The sequence below is a fragment of the Daphnia pulicaria genome, chromosome 1 (genome assembly GCF_021234035.1).
Source record: "Daphnia pulicaria isolate SC F1-1A chromosome 1, SC_F0-13Bv2, whole genome shotgun sequence".
Classification (NCBI taxonomy): Eukaryota; Metazoa; Arthropoda; class Branchiopoda; order Diplostraca; family Daphniidae; genus Daphnia; species Daphnia pulicaria.
Window position 1 is genome coordinate 7,525,119 of NC_060913.1, and position 21,639 is coordinate 7,546,757.

A 21,639-nucleotide genomic window follows, 5' to 3' on the forward strand; every position below is an offset into this window, starting at 1 on the left:
GCTCTTGAGCAATTTAGATTAAATGACTTGTATTTTGAATACAAGAAATTATGCCCGTTTTTCTTGCCTTGTAAGTTCATCACCATCTGGGATATAATGCATGCATGAGTGTTTTTTAGGCCATGGGTTCTTTTTATTATTTCGTGGGATCTCCCTATAGATCACAACGAACTTTTTTAATAAGACGCAAGCTGATAATACCAAAGACAATTACCAAAAAAAAAATCAACAGCAGTCTAGTCTGTGGCAGATTAGAAGAACAAGATAATTTATTTTCTTAAGCAAGAAGTGTGAAGGAACAATGCAACAAATAGAGAATCGATCGGAATCTATGGCGATTCAAACCGTGATGGCCAGAGAGCCTCATGAGATTCGGTAAATAAGATATTTCCTGCAAGATAATAGGAGAATGCCCATCAGCAGTGGTGGTTTCCGATAGATTTCCTATTTGGCTTCGGCACACCTCAAGGAGAAATTTTCCGCAAAAATAAAAAGTGAAAATGTATCGGCAATTACTTGATTCGATGAATTGAAATAAAAAACACCCAAATTGTCCCTGCTCTTTTTTTCTATTTGCCGAATTGTATCAGGAAACCATCACCAAAGGAGGTGTGTCAATCTAGCTAGTATATGTATAAAAACAACCAGACGTCAGCAGAAAGGCATCAGTTATCCATTCAGCTGGCGTGCAGTAATATCAACTAAAACAACATGAAGGTTTGTTGATTCATTTTTAATGAGATGTTCAGACGATGTGTTCATTAAAAGTCAATTTAATGTTTCATTAGGTCTTAATCATCGCCGTTTTAATTGCTGCTGTTGTTGCTGACCAAGCACCCTATTATCAGCCTAGCTACTACCCCGAATACAAGCCGGAGTACAAGCCAGAGTATAAGCCCGAATACAAGCCGGAGTACAAGCCGGAGTACAAGCCGGAGTATAAGCCGGAATACAAGCCTGAATACAAGCCGGAGTACAAGCCAGAATATCCAACTCAAAAGCCGTACTACGCAGAACCAGCTTACAAACCCACTTACCCAGAGTATAAGCCAGCTTATACCGAACATAAACCGGCTTACCATGAACCAACGTATGCCCACCCGGCACCAGCTTACAAACCCGCATACAAGCCTGCGTATCCGGAACACAAACCGACTTACTCGTCTCCACCACAGTATCCTTCCTACGCCCCAACATATCCAGTCAAATATTAACAAAGTCTAAGTTACATAAGTGATCTTGTAAAAATACCTGCGAATCTAATCCATATTTTGTTTTTTTTAGTAAATGTTAAAATGTTGATAAACCAATTCGTATTACTGACAATAAACTGCATGTAAAATAAATATGATTTTGTTCATAATTGATACTTGAAATTTATTTTCTCGATCGTTGCAGTCAGTGCGTGATAACGTTACCGTCAATATTAATTTGTGTCTCCTTAAAGACGTTATTAGTGAATTTATATGCCTTACCGTTTATTTCTACGGTAAACATTCAAATTTAAGAACAATTAACTGCACACTGATGACACACAGATTCAAATAAAAAACCGGGCAAATGTCGGGATTATTTACAAATTTGTAGTTAACACGCTTAAATTGTAGTTACCTCGAATTTGTATGGTGCACAATTAAGTGTGTGGAGACCTCAGGTTCCCTTTATTATTTCGTGGTCTAGCTTCTATCATAGGGGAGAGGGGGAATATATAGCCCGTTGTACTATGTGAAAAAGAAAATTAAAAAATGTTTAATTTAGTTAGAAAATTCTAAAATTAATACATGATATTGTTCATAGGTATCTAGGGGAGACCGGGGCTATGTGGGACTAGGGGCTAAAATGTAAAGGGCAATTTTTATATGTACATTTTGTCTAAAAATTACGAAATATATACAGCATATGTTAAACAGGTATTGCCAGATAAACTTTATTTCAAGAAAAACGCCCCCTGGCGACCAAAACTAAGGAAAACTTGTCGAAAAAACGTTTTTGATAGTATCTCCACTTCTACTCTATAAAATTAATAAAAATACAGCACTTCTGAAAGGGAAATGAATTTCCTTTTCACCAGTGCATTATTTAATAAATATAATTAAGCCGTTGCAGAGAAAAACAATGTTCCATTGTACCCCTGGCTCTGTTCCCTTTAACCCTACATTTTTTTGTTTTTTGGCATTTCATCACATAACTATTAAATGATTCAACAAAAAAAAAATGAAAAAATTACCCAATCTAAATAAATGCCAGGGAATCACCCCTATACTTTTATTTTTTCATAATTCTTATTTTTATTTAAATGGCAGCGTAAAGAAAAAAAATGTTCCACATAGCCCCGGTCTCCACTACTTTATTCCATAAAAAATCATTACTTTTGTACTTAAAGTTTTTTAGTTTTTTAATAAATAGAAAAAGCCCTCTAAAATTCTTAAAAAAACTCAGGAGTTTTTGGAATTTACTTAAAATTTCTAAATTTTAAAAGAAAAGTCAGATAGTAAAAGTGTAGGTAAACCTTTTATCTTTAATTTAAAAAAAATAAATTTTTTTACTTTAAAACCCTACTAACACAGCGATGTTCCATGGATATGACTGAAGCGTACTCCCAAGGATAAGGGAGATACAAACAGCATATCCATGGAATGCTTCATGTTTATCCTTATTTCCCCTTCCCCGCACGTACCATTTGTATGTCCCTTGAATATACCGGTTTGTGTATACACAGTATCCTTAAATAACATCCATCTTTGGATATGATTTCTGTCAGAAATTAAAAGATAAAAGTCTACCCCGAGACTTGAACTACTGACCTTCATATCCGTAGCTCACCTCTCTAACCATTTGACCAACTGCTCGTACAATTTAGGAACAAACGTTTGGGAGTAATGGAAATTGAGATATTTTTTAGCTTTTTCGTCCACTGTGTACCTAATATGGTTATACTGTGATGCACATTCTGTGTATGTACCAAATGGTATCACAACAAAATCATACCCCCGAGTATATTACTTTGATGTACAATCAGTATGTTAATGAATATACGCTGGTGGATCTACGATGAATATTCTTTATTTGATCCCATCCTAGATCCGAATAAATTTATACCTACGCTATACTACCGCCCCACAATTGCGACCTGGATCTATCCATCCCATATTTATCTACATCTTACATAAAGAGAATGGGCCGTGTTAGTAGGGAAATGTGTTTTATAATTCAAGTTTTTCCAAAAGCGTTTTTAGGGGATATTTGGAACGAAAATATGGGGTAAATTAGGACCAAATGGGAGTCTGTAATGGGTGGAGCTTAACTCAAGGGCAACGCTGAGAAAATAATAGTTTTTAAAAAATTTATTTTCTTAATTTAGCAATAACCTAAAAACATAGCTAAAAAAAATACTAGGTGGCCAATATAACAGCATGATATTTTTTTTATTAATTTATAACAATATTTAAGTGCTTAATTTTGAGTGTTTCGCCCTGTCCCATATAAACTCCGAATTTTTCCATGCCCAATTTTTTTCCGCAACTTCAAAAATCGGTAGAGGAAAAACTAACGACTCTAAAAAAAATAAAAATACTGGAGATAGAAAAAAGTGAGACAAATAAAATAAAAAAGTTATTTTACAAATCAGATGATTAGGAAAGGCCTTACACGAGAAAAACTAAAACCGGTCCAAATAACCCCACCTTTCCTTACATACGTTATTTTCAGTTTGCGGCAATAAAGAAGAAAGCAAATTTACGCATAGGGATTTCCGAAAACAACTTTCAGTAGTTTATTGCAGATTGTGATATATAAATAAAAAACTAAAGGTAATTCATGTTTCAAGGAGAAGTTCAAGTACTAATAAATAATAATCAAATGTTAAAAAATTACAATGAATCTTGAGAGACAACAATTTATTGAAACGCAAAGTGTAATTCATCACAGACAAATTTACATGATGAACAATGTGAGTGACGCTGCTGTTTTTTAATATTTGACTGGATATGTTGGGGTGTAAGAAGAATACTGTGGTGGAGACGAGTAAGTCGGTTTGTATTCCGGATACGCAGGCTTGTATGCGGGTTTGTAGGCTGGGGCCGGGTGGACATACGTTGGTTCATGATAAGCCGGTTTGTGCTCGGTATAAGCTGGCTTATACTCGGGGTAAGTAGGCTTGTAAGCTGGTTCTGCATAGTACGGCTTTTGAGTTGGATATTCTGGCTTGTACTCTGGTTTATACTCCGGCTTGTATTCGGGCTTGTATTCGGGCTTGTATTCGGGCTTGTATTCTGGCTTGTATTCCGGCTTGTACTCCGGCTTGTATTCCGGCTTGTACTCCGGCTTGTACTCTGGGTAAGGGGAGTAGTTTGGCTGATGATGATATGCTTGATCAGCAGCAACGGCAACAATTAAAGCGGTGATGATTAAAACCTAATAAGATATTAAATTGTTTTATAACAAACACTACTTCATGTATTTTTTAACAAAGTATGGTCAGCATACCTTCATGTTGTTTTAGATGATGTAACTGTACGAAGACCGATTGGACAACTGATACTTTTCCGATGGCTACTGGATGTTTTTATACTGGATTATCACATTTGTTCTCTTCCTGCTTTTGCCTCAATGTTGATAGGCTATATTTACGGTGTGGTTTTTACTTCAATTCGACAAGAAAGTGTTCACAATATGTTGATAGGCTATATTGACGGTGTGGTTTTACTTCATTCGCCAAGAAAGTGTTCACAATATTTTTACTGTACAGCTAATAAGCTATAGTTTTCGCATTGGTACGGTTTGGTGTGGGTAACACGGAACTTTCATTAAATTATTTCCCAGAATCATAAGTATATTTTGCCGCATACAGAAGAAAATTCTTCCGTCACAATTCTTCCATCTGATGTTGAAAGTGAAAAATATGACCAAGATGCTTCCTTAGTTGGAGTATTCGATATTTGATAGAAAACCGCAAAAATTCTCTTTGTAGATTTTTCGCATTTTTCCTTTACAGAATATCTGCCGGAATGAACAGCAAAAGTAGAGGAAGAAAATTTTACCCAGTATAAAAACACGGATGGAACGTGAAGAAGGCATCAGTTACATTCAGCTGCTGTAAAAAAAACATCACTACGCCACAATCATGAAGGTATAATAATTCTAATTTTCAAAAAAAACTCAATAAAATGACAAACAATTTTTCCAGGTCTTATACGTCACAGCTTTAATTGTTGCTGTTGTTGCTGACCAAGCACCTTATTATCAGCCGAGTTATTCTCCCTATCCGGAATACAAACCCGAGTACAAGCCGGAATACAAGCCGGAGTATAAACCGGAATACAAGCCCGAATACAAGCCAGAATATCCAAATCAAAAACCGTACTACGCCGAACCATCTTACAAGCCAACTTACCCAGAGTATAAGCCAGCTTATACCGAGCACAAACCGGCTTACCACGAACCAACGTATGCCCACCCGGCCCCAGCCTACAAACCCGCATACAAGCCTGCGTATCCGGAATACAAACCGACTTACTCGTCTCCACCACAGTATCCTTCATACGCCCCAACATATCCAGTCAAATATTAAAAAACAGCAGCGTCACTCACACTGTTCGTCATGTAAATTTATCTGTGATGAATTTCATCTTTCGTTTCAATAAATCTTTCGTCAATATCAAGATTTTGTATCATTTATTACAATTTTTGTGAATATTTCTTTCTAGGCTTTCTTTTTGAAACCGTCGGCTTTAAATGTCAAATGCTTTTTTCAGGAATAATAATCTAAGCGAATTATGGTTTTACCGAATGTTTTTCCTATTTTCTTCAATTCGCAAGACAAAATCGTTATCAAGCGACACTGCATTGACTTATTCCGATTTCAGCTCAGCATATTTTGGGCGTTGGCCTCTGCAGCACTTTTTGGGTGATTAAAAAGCAATTTAAAAAATTGCACATCTGTGAAACTGTGATACAAATGCTCCAATAGAAAAGGAAGTAAAACGTCTAGATCATTCTACCAGTTTGTCGCTGAAGTTTTATTTTCAATTTTCAAGTAAAATAAAATACATATATTTTCATAAGAAGTTGTAATCAGCTCTTGAGCAATTTAGATTAAATGACTTGTATTTTGAATACAAGAAATTATGCCCGTTTTTCTTGCCTTGTAAGTTCATCACCATCTGGGATATAATGCATGCATGAGTGTTTTTTAGGCCATGGGTTCTTTTTATTATTTCGTGGGATCTCCCTATAGATCACAACGAACTTTTTTAATAAGACGCAAGCTGATAATACCAAAGACAATTACCAAAAAAAAAATCAACAGCAGTCTAGTCTGTGGCAGATTAGAAGAACAAGATAATTTATTTTCTTAAGCAAGAAGTGTGAAGGAACAATGCAACAAATAGAGAATCGATCGGAATCTATGGCGATTCAAACCGTGATGGCCAGAGAGCCTCATGAGATTCGGTAAATAAGATATTTCCTGCAAGATAATAGGAGAATGCCCATCAGCAGTGGTGGTTTCCGATAGATTTCCTATTTGGCTTCGGCACACCTCAAGGAGAAATTTTCCGCAAAAATAAAAAGTGAAAATGTATCGGCAATTACTTGATTCGATGAATTGAAATAAAAAACACCCAAATTGTCCCTGCTCTTTTTTTCTATTTGCCGAATTGTATCAGGAAACCATCACCAAAGGAGGTGTGTCAATCTAGCTAGTATATGTATAAAAACAACCAGACGTCAGCAGAAAGGCATCAGTTATCCATTCAGCTGGCGTGCAGTAATATCAACTAAAACAACATGAAGGTTTGTTGATTCATTTTTAATGAGATGTTCAGACGATGTGTTCATTAAAAGTCAATTTAATGTTTCATTAGGTCTTAATCATCGCCGTTTTAATTGCTGCTGTTGTTGCTGACCAAGCACCCTATTATCAGCCTAGCTACTACCCCGAATACAAGCCGGAGTACAAGCCAGAGTATAAGCCCGAATACAAGCCGGAGTACAAGCCGGAGTACAAGCCGGAGTATAAGCCGGAATACAAGCCTGAATACAAGCCGGAGTACAAGCCAGAATATCCAACTCAAAAGCCGTACTACGCAGAACCAGCTTACAAACCCACTTACCCAGAGTATAAGCCAGCTTATACCGAACATAAACCGGCTTACCATGAACCAACGTATGCCCACCCGGCACCAGCTTACAAACCCGCATACAAGCCTGCGTATCCGGAACACAAACCGACTTACTCGTCTCCACCACAGTATCCTTCCTACGCCCCAACATATCCAGTCAAATATTAAAACAATTGCGTCTATCATGTAGCTTATCATGTAAATTTGTCTGCGATGAATTTCACTTTGCGTTTCAATAAATTTTTTTCGCTCAAGATTCTTGTCATTTTCAGTCTCTTTCTCTTTGTGTCATTTTTAACATTTAATTATTATTTATTGGTACCTGAACTTCTCCTCGTTCAAATCAGTCACCCATGAAGATCAAGTGCACTTTCAAGAATATTATTCTTGATGCGAATAACGGATTAACTAATTGTTTTCGTTTTCTTCGATGTGGCTGACGACTCACTCACTCTGAAACTCGAAAAGATTGGAAGAAGGAAGAAATTTAGGTCATTATATTTTGAAAGGGTTCTCTAATGCTACAGTGTAGTGTTGTCTAATCATATAGTAATCAAAATCTAATAACTGCACACCTGCTACACATATACTGACATAATTTTAAATGTCGTAACATCTAGATATCATTTATCATAAGTAAGTAGCCTATATTTTATTGCCAACATTTCTCACTCAAATTTGATCCATAATTAAATGACTAATCAACTTCAGAAATTTTAATCAAGATTTTGTGTTAATAAATGACGGAAATTCACCTTGCCTTGCAAGTATTACCGTATTGTACATCGTCGTTTGGGTGGCGCAAGTGTTTTGAGGCAAATGGTTCACTAAATTATTTTATGGTGTATACCGTAACATCACGACGGTCTGCAATAATAAGACCAAGCAGAAAATATGCGCAGATATTTTTCGAAAAATTCCTGGTAGTCTACAATTGCAGAAAAGAATATATAAAATAGAGAAAAAAAAATAATTTTCGAGCAATAAGTGGGAAAAAACACAAATAAAAAGGGATACGATGATGGAATGAGAGCGTTGGAGCGTGAAAGACACACGAGACTGATCATTAAGACGTCGCCCTATTTTCTCTAAGATAGGCTTATGCGGGATTGACCATATCATTGGTGGTTTCCGATAGATTTTCTATTTTTGGCATACCTCAGCAAGGAGAAAATCCCGCAAGAATTAAGAGGGAAAATACATTGCCAAAACTTGGATTAATGAAAATGAAATGAACAACCGCAAAAATGTTACTGGTTCTTATTTTCTATTAGCCAAATTCTGTCAGAAAACCATCGTAAAAAGAATGCGTATCACTCCAGTAAGTATAAAACCTACCAGACATCAGTGGAAAAGCATCAGTCATCAATTCATCCTTTGTTCAAGAACATAATCTTAAACAATATGAAGGTTTAAATTTTTTTAACCATTTTTATTGAAAGAAATTCGACTAATAGGGAAATAATATAATGTTTCATAATAGGTCTTATTAATCATCGCCGCTTTAATTGCAGCCGTTGTTGCTGACCAAACACCCTATTATCAGCCTAGCTACTACCCCGAATACAAGCCGGAGTACAAGCCAGAGTATAAGCCCGAATACAAGCCGGAGTACAAGCCGGAGTACAAGCCGGAGTATAAGCCGGAATACAAGCCTGAATACAAGCCGGAGTACAAGCCAGAATATCCAACTCAAAAGCCGTACTACGCAGAAACAGCTTACAAACCCACTTACCCAGAGTATAAGCCAGCTTATACCGAACATAAACCGGCTTACCATGAACCAACGTATGCCCACCCGGCACCAGCTTACAAACCCGCATACAAGCCTGCGTATCCGGAACACAAACCGACTTACTCGTCTCCACCACAGTATCCTTCCTACGCCCCAACATATCCAGTCAAATATTAACAAAGTCTAAGTTACATAAGTGATCTTGTAAAAATACCTGCGAATCTAATCCATATTTTGTTTTTTTTAGTAAATGTTAAAATGTTGATAAACCAATTCGTATTACTGACAATAAACTGCATGTAAAATAAATATGATTTTGTTCATAATTGATACTTGAAATATAATTTCTCGATCGTTGCAGTCAGTGCGTGATAACGTTACCGTCAATATTAATTTGTGTCTCCTTAAAGACGTTATTAGTGAATTTATATGCCTTACCGTTTATTTCTACGGTAAACATTCAAATTTAAGAACAATTAACTGCACACTGATGACACACAGATTCAAATAAAAAACCGGGCAAATGTCGGGATTATTTACAAATTTGTAGTTAACACGCTTAAATTGTAGTTACCTCGAATTTGTATGGTGCACAATTAAGTGTGTGGAGACCTCAGGTTCCCTTTATTATTTCGTGGTCTAGCTTCTATCATAGGGGAGAGGGGGAATATATAGCCCGTTGTACTATGTGAAAAAGAAAATTAAAAAATGTTTAATTTAGTTAGAAAATTCTAAAATTAATACATGATATTGTTCATAGGTATCTAGGGGAGACCGGGGCTATGTGGGACTAAGGGCTAAAATGTAAAGGGCAATTTTTATATGTACATTTTGTCTAAAAATTACGAAATATATACAGCATATGTTAAACAGGTATTGCCAGATAAACTTTATTTCAAGAAAAACGCCCCCTGGCGACCAAAACTAAGGAAAAATTGTCGAAAAAACGTTTTTGATAGTATCTCCACTTCTACTCTATAAAATTAATAAAAATACAGCACTTCTGAAAGGGAAATGAATTTCCTTTTCACCAGTGCATTATTTAATAAATATAATTAAGCCGTTGCAGAGAAAAACAATGTTCCATTGTACCCCTGGCTCTGTTCCCTTTAACCCTACATTTTTTTGTTTTTTGGCATTTCATCACATAACTATTAAATGATTCAACAAAAAAAAAAATGAAAAAATTACCCAATGTAAATAAATGCCAGGGAATCACCCCTATACTTTTATTTTTTCATAATTCTTATTTTTATTTAAATGGCAGCGTAAAGAAAAAAAATGTTCCACATAGCCCCGGTCTCCACTACTTTATTCCATAAAAAATCATTACTTTTGTACTTAAAGTTTTTTAGTTTTTTAATAAATAGAAAAAGCCCTCTAAAATTCTTAAAAAAACTCAGGAGTTTTTGGAATTTACTTAAAATTTCTAAATTTTAAAAGAAAAGTCAGATAGTAAAAGTGTAGGTAAACCTTTTATCTTTAATTTAAAAAAAATAAATTTTTTTACTTTAAAAATGTGTTTTATAATTCAAGTTTTTCCAAAAGCGTTTTTAGGGGATATTTGGAACGAAAATATGGGGTAAATTAGGACCAAATGGGAGTCTGTAATGGGTGGAGCTTAACTCAAGGGCAACGCTGAGAAAATAATAGTTTTTAAAAAATTTATTTTCTTAATTTAGCAATAACCTAAAAACATAGCTAAAAAAAATACTAGGTGGCCAATATAACAGCATGATATTTTTTTTATTAATTTATAACAATATTTAAGTGCTTAATTTTGAGTGTTTCGCCCTGTCCCATATATACTCCGAATTTTTCCATGCCCAATTTTTTTCCGCAACTTCAAAAATCGGTAGAGGAAAAACTAACGACTCTAAAAAAAAATAAAAATACTGGAGATAGAAAAAAGTGAGACAAATAAAATAAAAAAGTTATTTTACAAATCAGATGATTAGGAAAGGCCTTACACGAGAAAAACTAAAACCGGTCCAAATAACCCCACCTTTCCTTACATACGTTATTTTCAGTTTGCGGTAATAAAGAAGAAAGCAAATTTACGCATAGGGATTTCCGAAAACAACTTTCAGTAGTTTATTGCAGATTGTGATATATAAATAAAAAACTAAAGGTAATTCATGTTTCAAGGAGAAGTTCAAGTACTAATAAATAATAATCAAATGTTAAAAAATTACAATGAATCTTGAGAGACAACAATTTATTGAAACGCAAAGTGTAATTCATCACAGACAAATTTACATGATGAACAATGTGAGTGACGCTGCTGTTTTTTAATATTTGACTGGATATGTTGGGGTGTAAGAAGAATACTGTGGTGGAGACGAGTAAGTCGGTTTGTATTCCGGATACGCAGGCTTGTATGCGGGTTTGTAGGCTGGGGCCGGGTGGACATACGTTGGTTCATGATAAGCCGGTTTGTGCTCGGTATAAGCTGGCTTATACTCGGGGTAAGTAGGCTTGTAAGCTGGTTCTGCATAGTACGGCTTTTGAGTTGGATATTCTGGCTTGTACTCTGGTTTATACTCCGGCTTGTATTCGGGCTTGTATTCGGGCTTGTATTCGGGCTTGTATTCTGGCTTGTATTCCGGCTTGTACTCCGGCTTGTATTCCGGCTTGTACTCCGGCTTGTACTCTGGGTAAGGGGAGTAGTTTGGCTGATGATGATATGCTTGATCAGCAGCAACGGCAACAATTAAAGCGGCGATGATTAAAACCTAATAAGATATTAAATTGTTTTATAACAAACACTACTTCATGTATTTTTTTAACAAAGTATGGTCAGCATACCTTCATGTTGTTTTAGATGATGTAACTGTACGAAGACCGATTGGACAACTGATACTTTTCCGATGGCTACTGGATGTTTTTATACTGGATTATCACATTTGTTCTCTTCCTGCTTTTGCCTCAATGTTGATAGGCTATATTTACGGTGTGGTTTTTACTTCAATTCGACAAGAAAGTGTTCACAATATGTTGATAGGCTATATTGACGGTGTGGTTTTACTTCATTCGCCAAGAAAGTGTTCACAATATTTTTACTGTACAGCTAATAAGCTATAGTTTTCGCATTGGTACGGTTTGGTGTGGGTAACACGGAACTTTCATTAAATTATTTCCCAGAATCATAAGTATATTTTGCCGCATACAGAAGAAAATTCTTCCGTCACAATTCTTCCATCTGATGTTGAAAGTGAAAAATATGACCAAGATGCTTCCTTAGTTGGAGTATTCGATATTTGATAGAAAACCGCAAAAATTCTCTTTGTAGATTTTTCGCATTTTTCCTTTACAGAATATCTGCCGGAATGAACAGCAAAAGTAGAGGAAGAAAATTTTACCCAGTATAAAAACACGGATGGAACGTGAAGAAGGCATCAGTTACATTCAGCTGCTGTAAAAAAAACATCACTACGCCACAATCATGAAGGTATAATAATTCTAATTTTCAAAAAAAACTCAATAAAATGACAAACAATTTTTCCAGGTCTTATACGTCGCAGCTTTAATTGTTGCTGTTGTTGCTGACCAAGCACCTTATTATCAGCCGAGTTATTCTCCCTATCCGGAATACAAACCCGAGTACAAGCCGGAATACAAGCCGGAGTATAAACCGGAATACAAGCCCGAATACAAGCCAGAATATCCAAATCAAAAACCGTACTACGCCGAACCATCTTACAAGCCAACTTACCCAGAGTATAAGCCAGCTTATACCGAGCACAAACCGGCTTACCACGAACCAACGTATGCCCACCCGGCCCCAGCCTACAAACCCGCATACAAGCCTGCGTATCCGGAATACAAACCGACTTACTCGTCTCCACCACAGTATCCTTCATACGCCCCAACATATCCAGTCAAATATTAAAAAACAGCAGCGTCACTCACACTGTTCGTCATGTAAATTTATCTGTGATGAATTTCATCTTTCGTTTCAATAAATCTTTCGTCAATATCAAGATTTTGTATCATTTATTACAATTTTTGTGAATATTTCTTTCTAGGCTTTCTTTTTGAAACCGTCGGCTTTAAATGTCAAATGCTTTTTTCAGGAATAATAATCTAAGCGAATTATGGTTTTACCGAATGTTTTTCCTATTTTCTTCAATTCGCAAGACAAAATCGTTATCAAGCGACACTGCATTGACTTATTCCGATTTCAGCTCAGCATATTTTGGGCGTTGGCCTCTGCAGCACTTTTTGGGTGATTAAAAAGCAATTTAAAAAATTGCACATCTGTGAAACTGTGATACAAATGCTCCAATAGAAAAGGAAGTAAAACGTCTAGATCATTCTACCAGTTTGTCGCTGAAGTTTTATTTTCAATTTTCAAGTAAAATAAAATACATATATTTTCATAAGAAGTTGTAATCAGCTCTTGAGCAATTTAGATTAAATGACTTGTATTTTGAATACAAGAAATTATGCCCGTTTTTCTTGCCTTGTAAGTTCATCACCATCTGGGATATAATGCATGCATGAGTGTTTTTTAGGCCATGGGTTCTTTTTATTATTTCGTGGGATCTCCCTATAGATCACAACGAACTTTTTTAATAAGACGCAAGCTGATAATACCAAAGACAATTACCAAAAAAAAAATCAACAGCAGTCTAGTCTGTGGCAGATTAGAAGAACAAGATAATTTATTTTCTTAAGCAAGAAGTGTGAAGGAACAATGCAACAAATAGAGAATCGATCGGAATCTATGGCGATTCAAACCGTGATGGCCAGAGAGCCTCATGAGATTCGGTAAATAAGATATTTCCTGCAAGATAATAGGAGAATGCCCATCAGCAGTGGTGGTTTCCGATAGATTTCCTATTTGGCTTCGGCACACCTCAAGGAGAAATTTTCCGCAAAAATAAAAAGTGAAAATGTATCGGCAATTACTTGATTCGATGAATTGAAATAAAAAACACCCAAATTGTCCCTGCTCTTTTTTTCTATTTGCCGAATTGTATCAGGAAACCATCACCAAAGGAGGTGTGTCAATCTAGCTAGTATATGTATAAAAACAACCAGACGTCAGCAGAAAGGCATCAGTTATCCATTCAGCTGGCGTGCAGTAATATCAACTAAAACAACATGAAGGTTTGTTGATTCATTTTTAATGAGATGTTCAGACGATGTGTTCATTAAAAGTCAATTTAATGTTTCATTAGGTCTTAATCATCGCCGTTTTAATTGCTGCTGTTGTTGCTGACCAAGCACCCTATTATCAGCCTAGCTACTACCCCGAATACAAGCCGGAGTACAAGCCAGAGTATAAGCCCGAATACAAGCCGGAGTACAAGCCGGAGTACAAGCCGGAGTATAAGCCGGAATACAAGCCTGAATACAAGCCGGAGTACAAGCCAGAATATCCAACTCAAAAGCCGTACTACGCAGAACCAGCTTACAAACCCACTTACCCAGAGTATAAGCCAGCTTATACCGAACATAAACCGGCTTACCATGAACCAACGTATGCCCACCCGGCACCAGCTTACAAACCCGCATACAAGCCTGCGTATCCGGAACACAAACCGACTTACTCGTCTCCACCACAGTATCCTTCCTACGCCCCAACATATCCAGTCAAATATTAAAACAATTGCGTCTATCATGTAGCTTATCATGTAAATTTGTCTGCGATGAATTTCACTTTGCGTTTCAATAAATTTTTTTCGCTCAAGATTCTTGTCATTTTCAGTCTCTTTCTCTTTGTGTCATTTTTAACATTTAATTATTATTTATTGGTACCTGAACTTCTCCTCGTTCAAATCAGTCACCCATGAAGATCAAGTGCACTTTCAAGAATATTATTCTTGATGCGAATAACGGATTAACTAATTGTTTTCGTTTTCTTCGATGTGGCTGACGACTCACTCACTCTGAAACTCGAAAAGATTGGAAGAAGGAAGAAATTTAGGTCATTATATTTTGAAAGGGTTCTCTAATGCTACAGTGTAGTGTTGTCTAATCATATAGTAATCAAAATCTAATAACTGCACACCTGCTACACATATACTGACATAATTTTAAATGTCGTAACATCTAGATATCATTTATCATAAGTAAGTAGCCTATATTTTATTGCCAACATTTCTCACTCAAATTTGATCCATAATTAAATGACTAATCAACTTCAGAAATTTTAATCAAGATTTTGTGTTAATAAATGACGGAAATTCACCTTGCCTTGCAAGTATTACCGTATTGTACATCGTCGTTTGGGTGGCGCAAGTGTTTTGAGGCAAATGGTTCACTAAATTATTTTATGGTGTATACCGTAACATCACGACGGTCTGCAATAATAAGACCAAGCAGAAAATATGCGCAGATATTTTTCGAAAAATTCCTGGTAGTCTACAATTGCAGAAAAGAATATATAAAATAGAGAAAAAAAAATAATTTTCGAGCAATAAGTGGGAAAAAACACAAATAAAAAGGGATACGATGATGGAATGAGAGCGTTGGAGCGTGAAAGACACACGAGACTGATCATTAAGACGTCGCCCTATTTTCTCTAAGATAGGCTTATGCGGGATTGACCATATCATTGGTGGTTTCCGATAGATTTTCTATTTTTGGCATACCTCAGCAAGGAGAAAATCCCGCAAGAATTAAGAGGGAAAATACATTGCCAAAACTTGGATTAATGAAAATGAAATGAACAACCGCAAAAATGTTACTGGTTCTTATTTTCTATTAGCCAAATTCTGTCAGAAAACCATCGTAAAAAGAATGCGTATCACTCCAGTAAGTATAAAACCTACCAGACATCAGTGGAAAAGCATCAGTCATCAATTCATCCTTTGTTCAAGAACATAATCTTAAACAATATGAAGGTTTAAATTTTTTTAACCATTTTTATTGAAAGAAATTCGACTAATAGGGAAATAATATAATGTTTCATAATAGGTCTTATTAATCATCGCCGCTTTAATTGCAGCCGTTGTTGCTGACCAAACACCCTATTATCAGCCTAGCTACTACCCCGAATACAAGCCGGAGTACAAGCCAGAGTATAAGCCCGAATACAAGCCGGAGTACAAGCCGGAGTACAAGCCGGAGTATAAGCCGGAATACAAGCCTGAATACAAGCCGGAGTACAAGCCAGAATATCCAACTCAAAAGCCGTACTACGCAGAACCAGCTTACAAACCCACTTACCCAGAGTATAAGCCAGCTTATACCGAACATAAACCGGCTTACCATGAACCAACGTATGCCCACCCGGCACCAGCTTACAAACCCGCATACAAGCCTGCGTATCCGGAACACAAACCGACTTACTCGTCTCCACCACAGTATCCTTCCTACGCCCCAACATATCCAGTCAAATATTAACAAAGTCTAAGTTACATAAGTGATCTTGTAAAAATACCTGCGAATCTAATCCATATTTTGTTTTTTTTTAGTAAATGTTAAAATGTTGATAAACCAATTCGTATTACTGACAATAAACTGCATGTAAAATAAATATGATTTTGTTCATAATTGATACTTGAAATTTATTTTCTCGATCGTTGCAGTCAGTGCGTGATAACGTTACCGTCAATATTAATTTGTGTCTCCTTAAAGACGTTATTAGTGAATTTATATGCCTTACCGTTTATTTCTACGGTAAACATTCAAATTTAAGAACAATTAACTGCACACTGATGACACACAGATTCAAATAAAAAACCGGGCAAATGTCGGGATTATTTACAAATTTGTAGTTAACACGCTTAAATTGTAGTTACCTCGAATTTGTATGGTGCACAATTAAGTGTGTGGAGACCTCAGGTTCCCTTTATTATTTCGTGGTCTAGCTTCTATCATAGGGGAGAGGGGGAATATATAGCCCGTTGTACTATGTGAAAAAGAAAATTAAAAAATGTTTAATTTAGTTAGAAAATTCTAAAATTAATACATGATATTGTTCATAGGTATCTAGGGGAGACCGGGGCTATGTGGGACTAGGGGCTAAAATGTAAAGGGCAATTTTTATATGTACATTTTGTCTAAAAATTACGAAATATATACAGCATATGTTAAACAGGTATTGCCAGATAAACTTTATTTCAAGAAAAACGCCCCCTGGCGACCAAAACTAAGGAAAACTTGTCGAAAAAACGTTTTTGATAGTATCTCCACTTCTACTCTATAAAATTAATAAAAATACAGCACTTCTGAAAGGGAAATGAATTTCCTTTTCACCAGTGCATTATTTAATAAATATAATTAAGCCGTTGCAGAGAAAAACAATGTTCCATTGTACCCCTGGCTCTGTTCCCTTTAACCCTACATTTTTTTGTTTTTTGGCATTTCATCACATAACTATTAAATGATTCAACAAAAAAAAAATGAAAAAATTACCCAATCTAAATAAATGCCAGGGAATCACCCCTATACTTTTATTTTTTCATAATTCTTATTTTTATTTAAATGGCAGCGTAAAGAAAAAAAATGTTCCACATAGCCCCGGTCTCCACTACTTTATTCCATAAAAAATCATTACTTTTGTACTTAAAGTTTTTTAGTTTTTTAATAAATAGAAAAAGCCCTCTAAAATTCTTAAAAAAACTCAGGAGTTTTTGGAATTTACTTAAAATTTCTAAATTTTAAAAGAAAAGTCAGATAGTAAAAGTGTAGGTAAACCTTTTATCTTTAATTTAAAAAAAATAAATTTTTTTACTTTAAAAATGTGTTTTATAATTCAAGTTTTTCCAAAAGCGTTTTTAGGGGATATTTGGAACGAAAATATGGGGTAAATTAGGACCAAATGGGAGTCTGTAATGGGTGGAGCTTAACTCAAGGGCAACGCTGAGAAAATAATAGTTTTTAAAAAATTTATTTTCTTAATTTAGCAATAACCTAAAAACATAGCTAAAAAAAATACTAGGTGGCCAATATAACAGCATGATATTTTTTTTATTAATTTATAACAATATTTAAGTGCTTAATTTTGAGTGTTTCGCCCTGTCCCATATAAACTCCGAATTTTTCCATGCCCAATTTTTTTCCGCAACTTCAAAAATCGGTAGAGGAAAAACTAACGACTCTAAAAAAAATAAAAATACTGGAGATAGAAAAAAGTGAGACAAATAAAATAAAAAAGTTATTTTACAAATCAGATGATTAGGAAAGGCCTTACACGAGAAAAACTAAAACCGGTCCAAATAACCCCACCTTTCCTTACATACGTTATTTTCAGTTTGCGGCAATAAAGAAGAAAGCAAATTTACGCATAGGGATTTCCGAAAACAACTTTCAGTAGTTTATTGCAGATTGTGATATATAAATAAAAAACTAAAGGTAATTCATGTTTCAAGGAGAAGTTCAAGTACTAATAAATAATAATCAAATGTTAAAAAATTACAATGAATCTTGAGAGACAACAATTTATTGAAACGCAAAGTGTAATTCATCACAGACAAATTTACATGATGAACAATGTGAGTGACGCTGCTGTTTTTTAATATTTGACTGGATATGTTGGGGTGTAAGAAGAATACTGTGGTGGAGACGAGTAAGTCGGTTTGTATTCCGGATACGCAGGCTTGTATGCGGGTTTGTAGGCTGGGGCCGGGTGGACATACGTTGGTTCATGATAAGCCGGTTTGTGCTCGGTATAAGCTGGCTTATACTCGGGGTAAGTAGGCTTGTAAGCTGGTTCTGCATAGTACGGCTTTTGAGTTGGATATTCTGGCTTGTACTCTGGTTTATACTCCGGCTTGTATTCGGGCTTGTATTCGGGCTTGTATTCGGGCTTGTATTCTGGCTTGTATTCCGGCTTGTACTCCGGCTTGTATTCCGGCTTGTACTCCGGCTTGTACTCTGGGTAAGGGGAGTAGTTTGGCTGATGATGATATGCTTGATCAGCAGCAACGGCAACAATTAAAGCGGTGATGATTAAAACCTAATAAGATATTAAATTGTTTTATAACAAACACTACTTCATGTATTTTTTTAACAAAGTATGGTCAGCATACCTTCATGTTGTTTTAGATGATGTAACTGTACGAAGACCGATTGGACAACTGATACTTTTCCGATGGCTACTGGATGTTTTTATACTGGATTATCACATTTGTTCTCTTCCTGCTTTTGCCTCAATGTTGATAGGCTATATTTACGGTGTGGTTTTTACTTCAATTCGACAAGAAAGTGTTCACAATATGTTGATAGGCTATATTGACGGTGTGGTTTTACTTCATTCGCCAAGAAAGTGTTCACAATATTTTTACTGTACAGCTAATAAGCTATAGTTTTCGCATTGGTACGGTTTGGTGTGGGTAACACGGAACTTTCATTAAATTATTTCCCAGAATCATAAGTATATTTTGCCGCATACAGAAGAAAATTCTTCCGTCACAATTCTTCCATCTGATGTTGAAAGTGAAAAATATGACCAAGATGCTTCCTTAGTTGGAGTATTCGATATTTGATAGAAAACCGCAAAAATTCTCTTTGTAGATTTTTCGCATTTTTCCTTTACAGAATATCTGCCGGAATGAACAGCAAAAGTAGAGGAAGAAAATTTTACCCAGTATAAAAACACGGATGGAACGTGAAGAAGGCATCAGTTACATTCAGCTGCTGTAAAAAAAAACATCACTACGCCACAATCATGAAGGTATAATAATTCTAATTTTCAAAAAAAACTCAATAAAATGACAAACAATTTTTCCAGGTCTTATACGTCGCAGCTTTAATTGTTGCTGTTGTTGCTGACCAAGCACCTTATTATCAGCCGAGTTATTCTCCCTATCCGGAATACAAACCCGAGTACAAGCCGGAATACAAGCCGGAGTATAAACCGGAATACAAGCCCGAATACAAGCCAGAATATCCAAATCAAAAACCGTACTACGCCGAACCATCTTACAAGCCAACTTACCCAGAGTATAAGCCAGCTTATACCGAGCACAAACCGGCTTACCACGAACCAACGTATGCCCGCCCAGCCCCAGCCTACAAACCCGCATACAAGCCTGCGTATCCGGAATACAAACCGACTTACTCGTCTCCACCACAGTATCCTTCCTACGCCCCAACATATCCAGTCAAATATTAACAAAGCCCAAGTTACATAGTTGATCTTGTAATAATACCGGCGAATCAAATCTATATTTTGTGTTTTACTAAATGTTAAAATTTTGATAAACCAATTCGTATTACTGACAATAAACTGAAGGTATGATAAATATGACATTTCAAATATAATTTCTCGATTGTTGTTTATGCAGTCAGCGCGTGGTAACGTTGCCGTGACTATTAATGTCGTGTATCTCTTCAAAGACGTCTTAATAAGTGGTTTTTTTATACGCCTTACCGTTTTTTGTTCTAAAAATCCAAATTTAATAACAACTATACATACTGCTGGGGACACCCAGTCAAATAAAGAAACAGGCAAATGTGGGGATCATTTACCAGTTAGTGGTTATAAAGCTTACATTGTAGTTAAATCCAGTTTGGATGACGCACAATTAAGTATATGGAGATCTCAGTGGGCTTGAATCTGTCATACATCAATCATATACAGACTTCAATAGGGTAATAAAGATTTTTAAAAAAGCAAAGCAAAAGTAAAATATACGCACGAAAATTCCTGAAAAAATTTATAGTCTCAGTCTATTGCAGATTATTATCTTAATTAAATAGAGAAAGGCAATTCATTTTCTAATTCAAGGTTGTGCAGGAACAAAGCAACAAATAAGGAATTGATGATGGATTGTAGCGTTGGAGAAGGAAACCACATGAGACTGATAGTGATAATTAAGACGTCAACCTATATTTCCTTAAGACAAGGCTGGCATGTCCATGCTGGTGGTTTTTATTTATTTAATTTTGTTTTTGTTTTTGCAATAACTCGTAGAGAAATTTTTGCTAAAATAAATAGTGAATCGATAAAATTGAAAACGAAATACCGCAACAATTTTCCCTGTTACTACTTGCAATTGATAGAATATTATCAGGAGACCATCCCCAAGGGAGGTGTCTCACTCCAAAACATATAAAAACAACCAGGACATAGAAGAAAAGTATCACTTATCAATTCATCCTTCGTATTAGCTTAATAATATCACCTAATAAGCATGAAGGTTTGTTAATTCTATTTTAAATAAGGACATTCAGCAGTGTCTACCAAAATGACAAATAATTTTATTAGGTCTTAATAATCGCCGCTTTAATTGTTGCCGTTGTTGCTGACCAAGCTCCCTATTATCAGTCGAGCTACTCTCCCTATCCAGAACACAAGCCGGAGTACAAGCCAGAGTACAAGCCGGAGTACAAGCCAGAGTACAAGCCGGAATACAAGCCAGAGTACAAGCCGGAATATCCAACTCAAAGACCGTACTACGCAGAACCAGCTTACAAACCCACTTACCCAGAATACAAGCCAGCTTATACCGAGCACAAACCGGCTTACCATGAACCAACGTATGCCCACCCAGCCCCAGCCTACAAACCCGCATACAAGCCTGCGTATCCGGAACACAAACCGACTTACTCGTCTCCACCACAGTATCCTTCCTACGCCCCAACATATCCAGTCAAATATTAAAACAATTGCGTCTATCATGTAGCTTATCATGTAAATTTGTCTGCGATGAATTTCACTTTGCGTTTCAATAAATTTTTTTCGCTCAAGATTCTTGTCATTTTCAGTCTCTTTCTCTTTGTGTCATTTTTAACATTTAATTATTATTTATTGGTACCTGAACTTCTCCTCGTTCAAATCAGTCACCCATGAAGATCAAGTGCACTTTCAAGAATATTATTCTT

The 21,639-nt window shown here is 35.9% G+C and overlaps 8 protein-coding genes across 14 annotated transcripts; 5 read left to right on the forward strand and 3 right to left on the reverse strand.

Moving 5' to 3' along the window:
* The first annotated feature begins 661 nt into the window (after positions 1–661).
* On the forward strand, positions 662–1,363 carry LOC124321245 (repetitive proline-rich cell wall protein 1-like). Its single transcript, XM_046784151.1, has 2 exons — positions 662–717; positions 789–1,363. Exons 1-2 carry the CDS (start codon positions 712–714, stop codon positions 1,212–1,214), a joined length of 432 nt encoding a protein of 143 aa, XP_046640107.1. The 5' UTR covers positions 662–711; the 3' UTR covers positions 1,215–1,363.
* Positions 1,364–3,879: 2,516 nt separating this feature from the next.
* On the reverse strand, positions 3,880–4,525 carry LOC124312004 (adhesive plaque matrix protein-like). Its single transcript, XM_046776429.1, has 2 exons — positions 4,486–4,525; positions 3,880–4,413 (listed from the first exon to the last, which is right to left on the reverse strand). The coding sequence occupies exons 1-2, from the start codon at positions 4,489–4,491 to the stop codon at positions 3,970–3,972; spliced, it is 450 nt and encodes a 149-aa protein (XP_046632385.1). The 5' UTR covers positions 4,492–4,525; the 3' UTR covers positions 3,880–3,969.
* Positions 4,526–5,102: 577 nt separating this feature from the next.
* LOC124351215 (early nodulin-75-like) lies at positions 5,103–5,660 on the forward strand. The gene is made up of 2 exons (XM_046801962.1): positions 5,103–5,128; positions 5,186–5,660. The coding sequence occupies exons 1-2, from the start codon at positions 5,123–5,125 to the stop codon at positions 5,567–5,569; spliced, it is 390 nt and encodes a 129-aa protein (XP_046657918.1). The 5' UTR covers positions 5,103–5,122; the 3' UTR covers positions 5,570–5,660.
* A 1,076-nt stretch (positions 5,661–6,736) lies between these two features.
* Positions 6,737–9,182, forward strand: LOC124321005 (repetitive proline-rich cell wall protein 1-like). Of its 2 annotated transcripts, XM_046783918.1 has the most exons (3): positions 6,737–6,792; positions 6,864–7,270; positions 9,015–9,182. In XM_046783918.1, the coding sequence occupies exons 1-3, from the start codon at positions 6,787–6,789 to the stop codon at positions 9,031–9,033; spliced, it is 432 nt and encodes a 143-aa protein (XP_046639874.1). In that variant the 5' UTR covers positions 6,737–6,786; the 3' UTR covers positions 9,034–9,182. The 2 variants fall into 2 exon arrangements, with proteins under 2 accessions (XP_046639874.1, XP_046639873.1); XM_046783917.1 differs by lacking the exon at positions 9,015–9,182 and having other exon boundaries at positions 6,864–7,377.
* Positions 9,183–11,057: 1,875 nt separating this feature from the next.
* Positions 11,058–11,744, reverse strand: LOC124348047 (adhesive plaque matrix protein-like). The gene is made up of 2 exons (XM_046798676.1): positions 11,665–11,744; positions 11,058–11,591 (listed from the first exon to the last, which is right to left on the reverse strand). The coding sequence occupies exons 1-2, from the start codon at positions 11,668–11,670 to the stop codon at positions 11,148–11,150; spliced, it is 450 nt and encodes a 149-aa protein (XP_046654632.1). The 5' UTR covers positions 11,671–11,744; the 3' UTR covers positions 11,058–11,147.
* Positions 11,745–12,251: 507 nt separating this feature from the next.
* On the forward strand, positions 12,252–12,839 carry LOC124321293 (adhesive plaque matrix protein-like). The gene is made up of 2 exons (XM_046784213.1): positions 12,252–12,307; positions 12,365–12,839. Exons 1-2 carry the CDS (start codon positions 12,302–12,304, stop codon positions 12,746–12,748), a joined length of 390 nt encoding a protein of 129 aa, XP_046640169.1. The 5' UTR covers positions 12,252–12,301; the 3' UTR covers positions 12,749–12,839.
* A 1,076-nt stretch (positions 12,840–13,915) lies between these two features.
* Positions 13,916–21,506, forward strand: LOC124326480 (repetitive proline-rich cell wall protein 1-like). 6 transcript variants are annotated; one of them, XM_046785360.1, is made up of 3 exons: positions 13,916–13,971; positions 14,043–14,193; positions 21,108–21,506. In XM_046785360.1, exons 1-3 carry the CDS (start codon positions 13,966–13,968, stop codon positions 21,416–21,418), a joined length of 468 nt encoding a protein of 155 aa, XP_046641316.1. In that variant the 5' UTR covers positions 13,916–13,965; the 3' UTR covers positions 21,419–21,506. The 6 variants fall into 6 exon arrangements, with proteins under 6 accessions (XP_046641316.1, XP_046641332.1, XP_046641324.1 ...); XM_046785376.1 differs by lacking the exon at positions 21,108–21,506 and adding an exon at positions 16,194–16,267 and having other exon boundaries at positions 14,043–14,449; XM_046785368.1 differs by lacking the exons at positions 13,916–13,971; positions 14,043–14,193; positions 21,108–21,506 and adding exons at positions 15,645–15,710; positions 15,784–16,302.
* Positions 18,236–18,882, reverse strand: LOC124326515 (adhesive plaque matrix protein-like). Its single transcript, XM_046785412.1, has 2 exons — positions 18,843–18,882; positions 18,236–18,769 (listed from the first exon to the last, which is right to left on the reverse strand). The coding sequence occupies exons 1-2, from the start codon at positions 18,846–18,848 to the stop codon at positions 18,326–18,328; spliced, it is 450 nt and encodes a 149-aa protein (XP_046641368.1). The 5' UTR covers positions 18,849–18,882; the 3' UTR covers positions 18,236–18,325.
* Positions 21,507–21,639: the final 133 nt, after the last annotated feature.

Coding starts and splice junctions, on each gene's coding strand:
- LOC124326480 (XM_046785360.1), top strand. Junction 14,194..21,107: donor GCCGGAGTACAAGCCGGAGT/ATAAGCCGGAAT, acceptor CCTATCCAGAAC/ACAAGCCGGAGTACAAGCCA.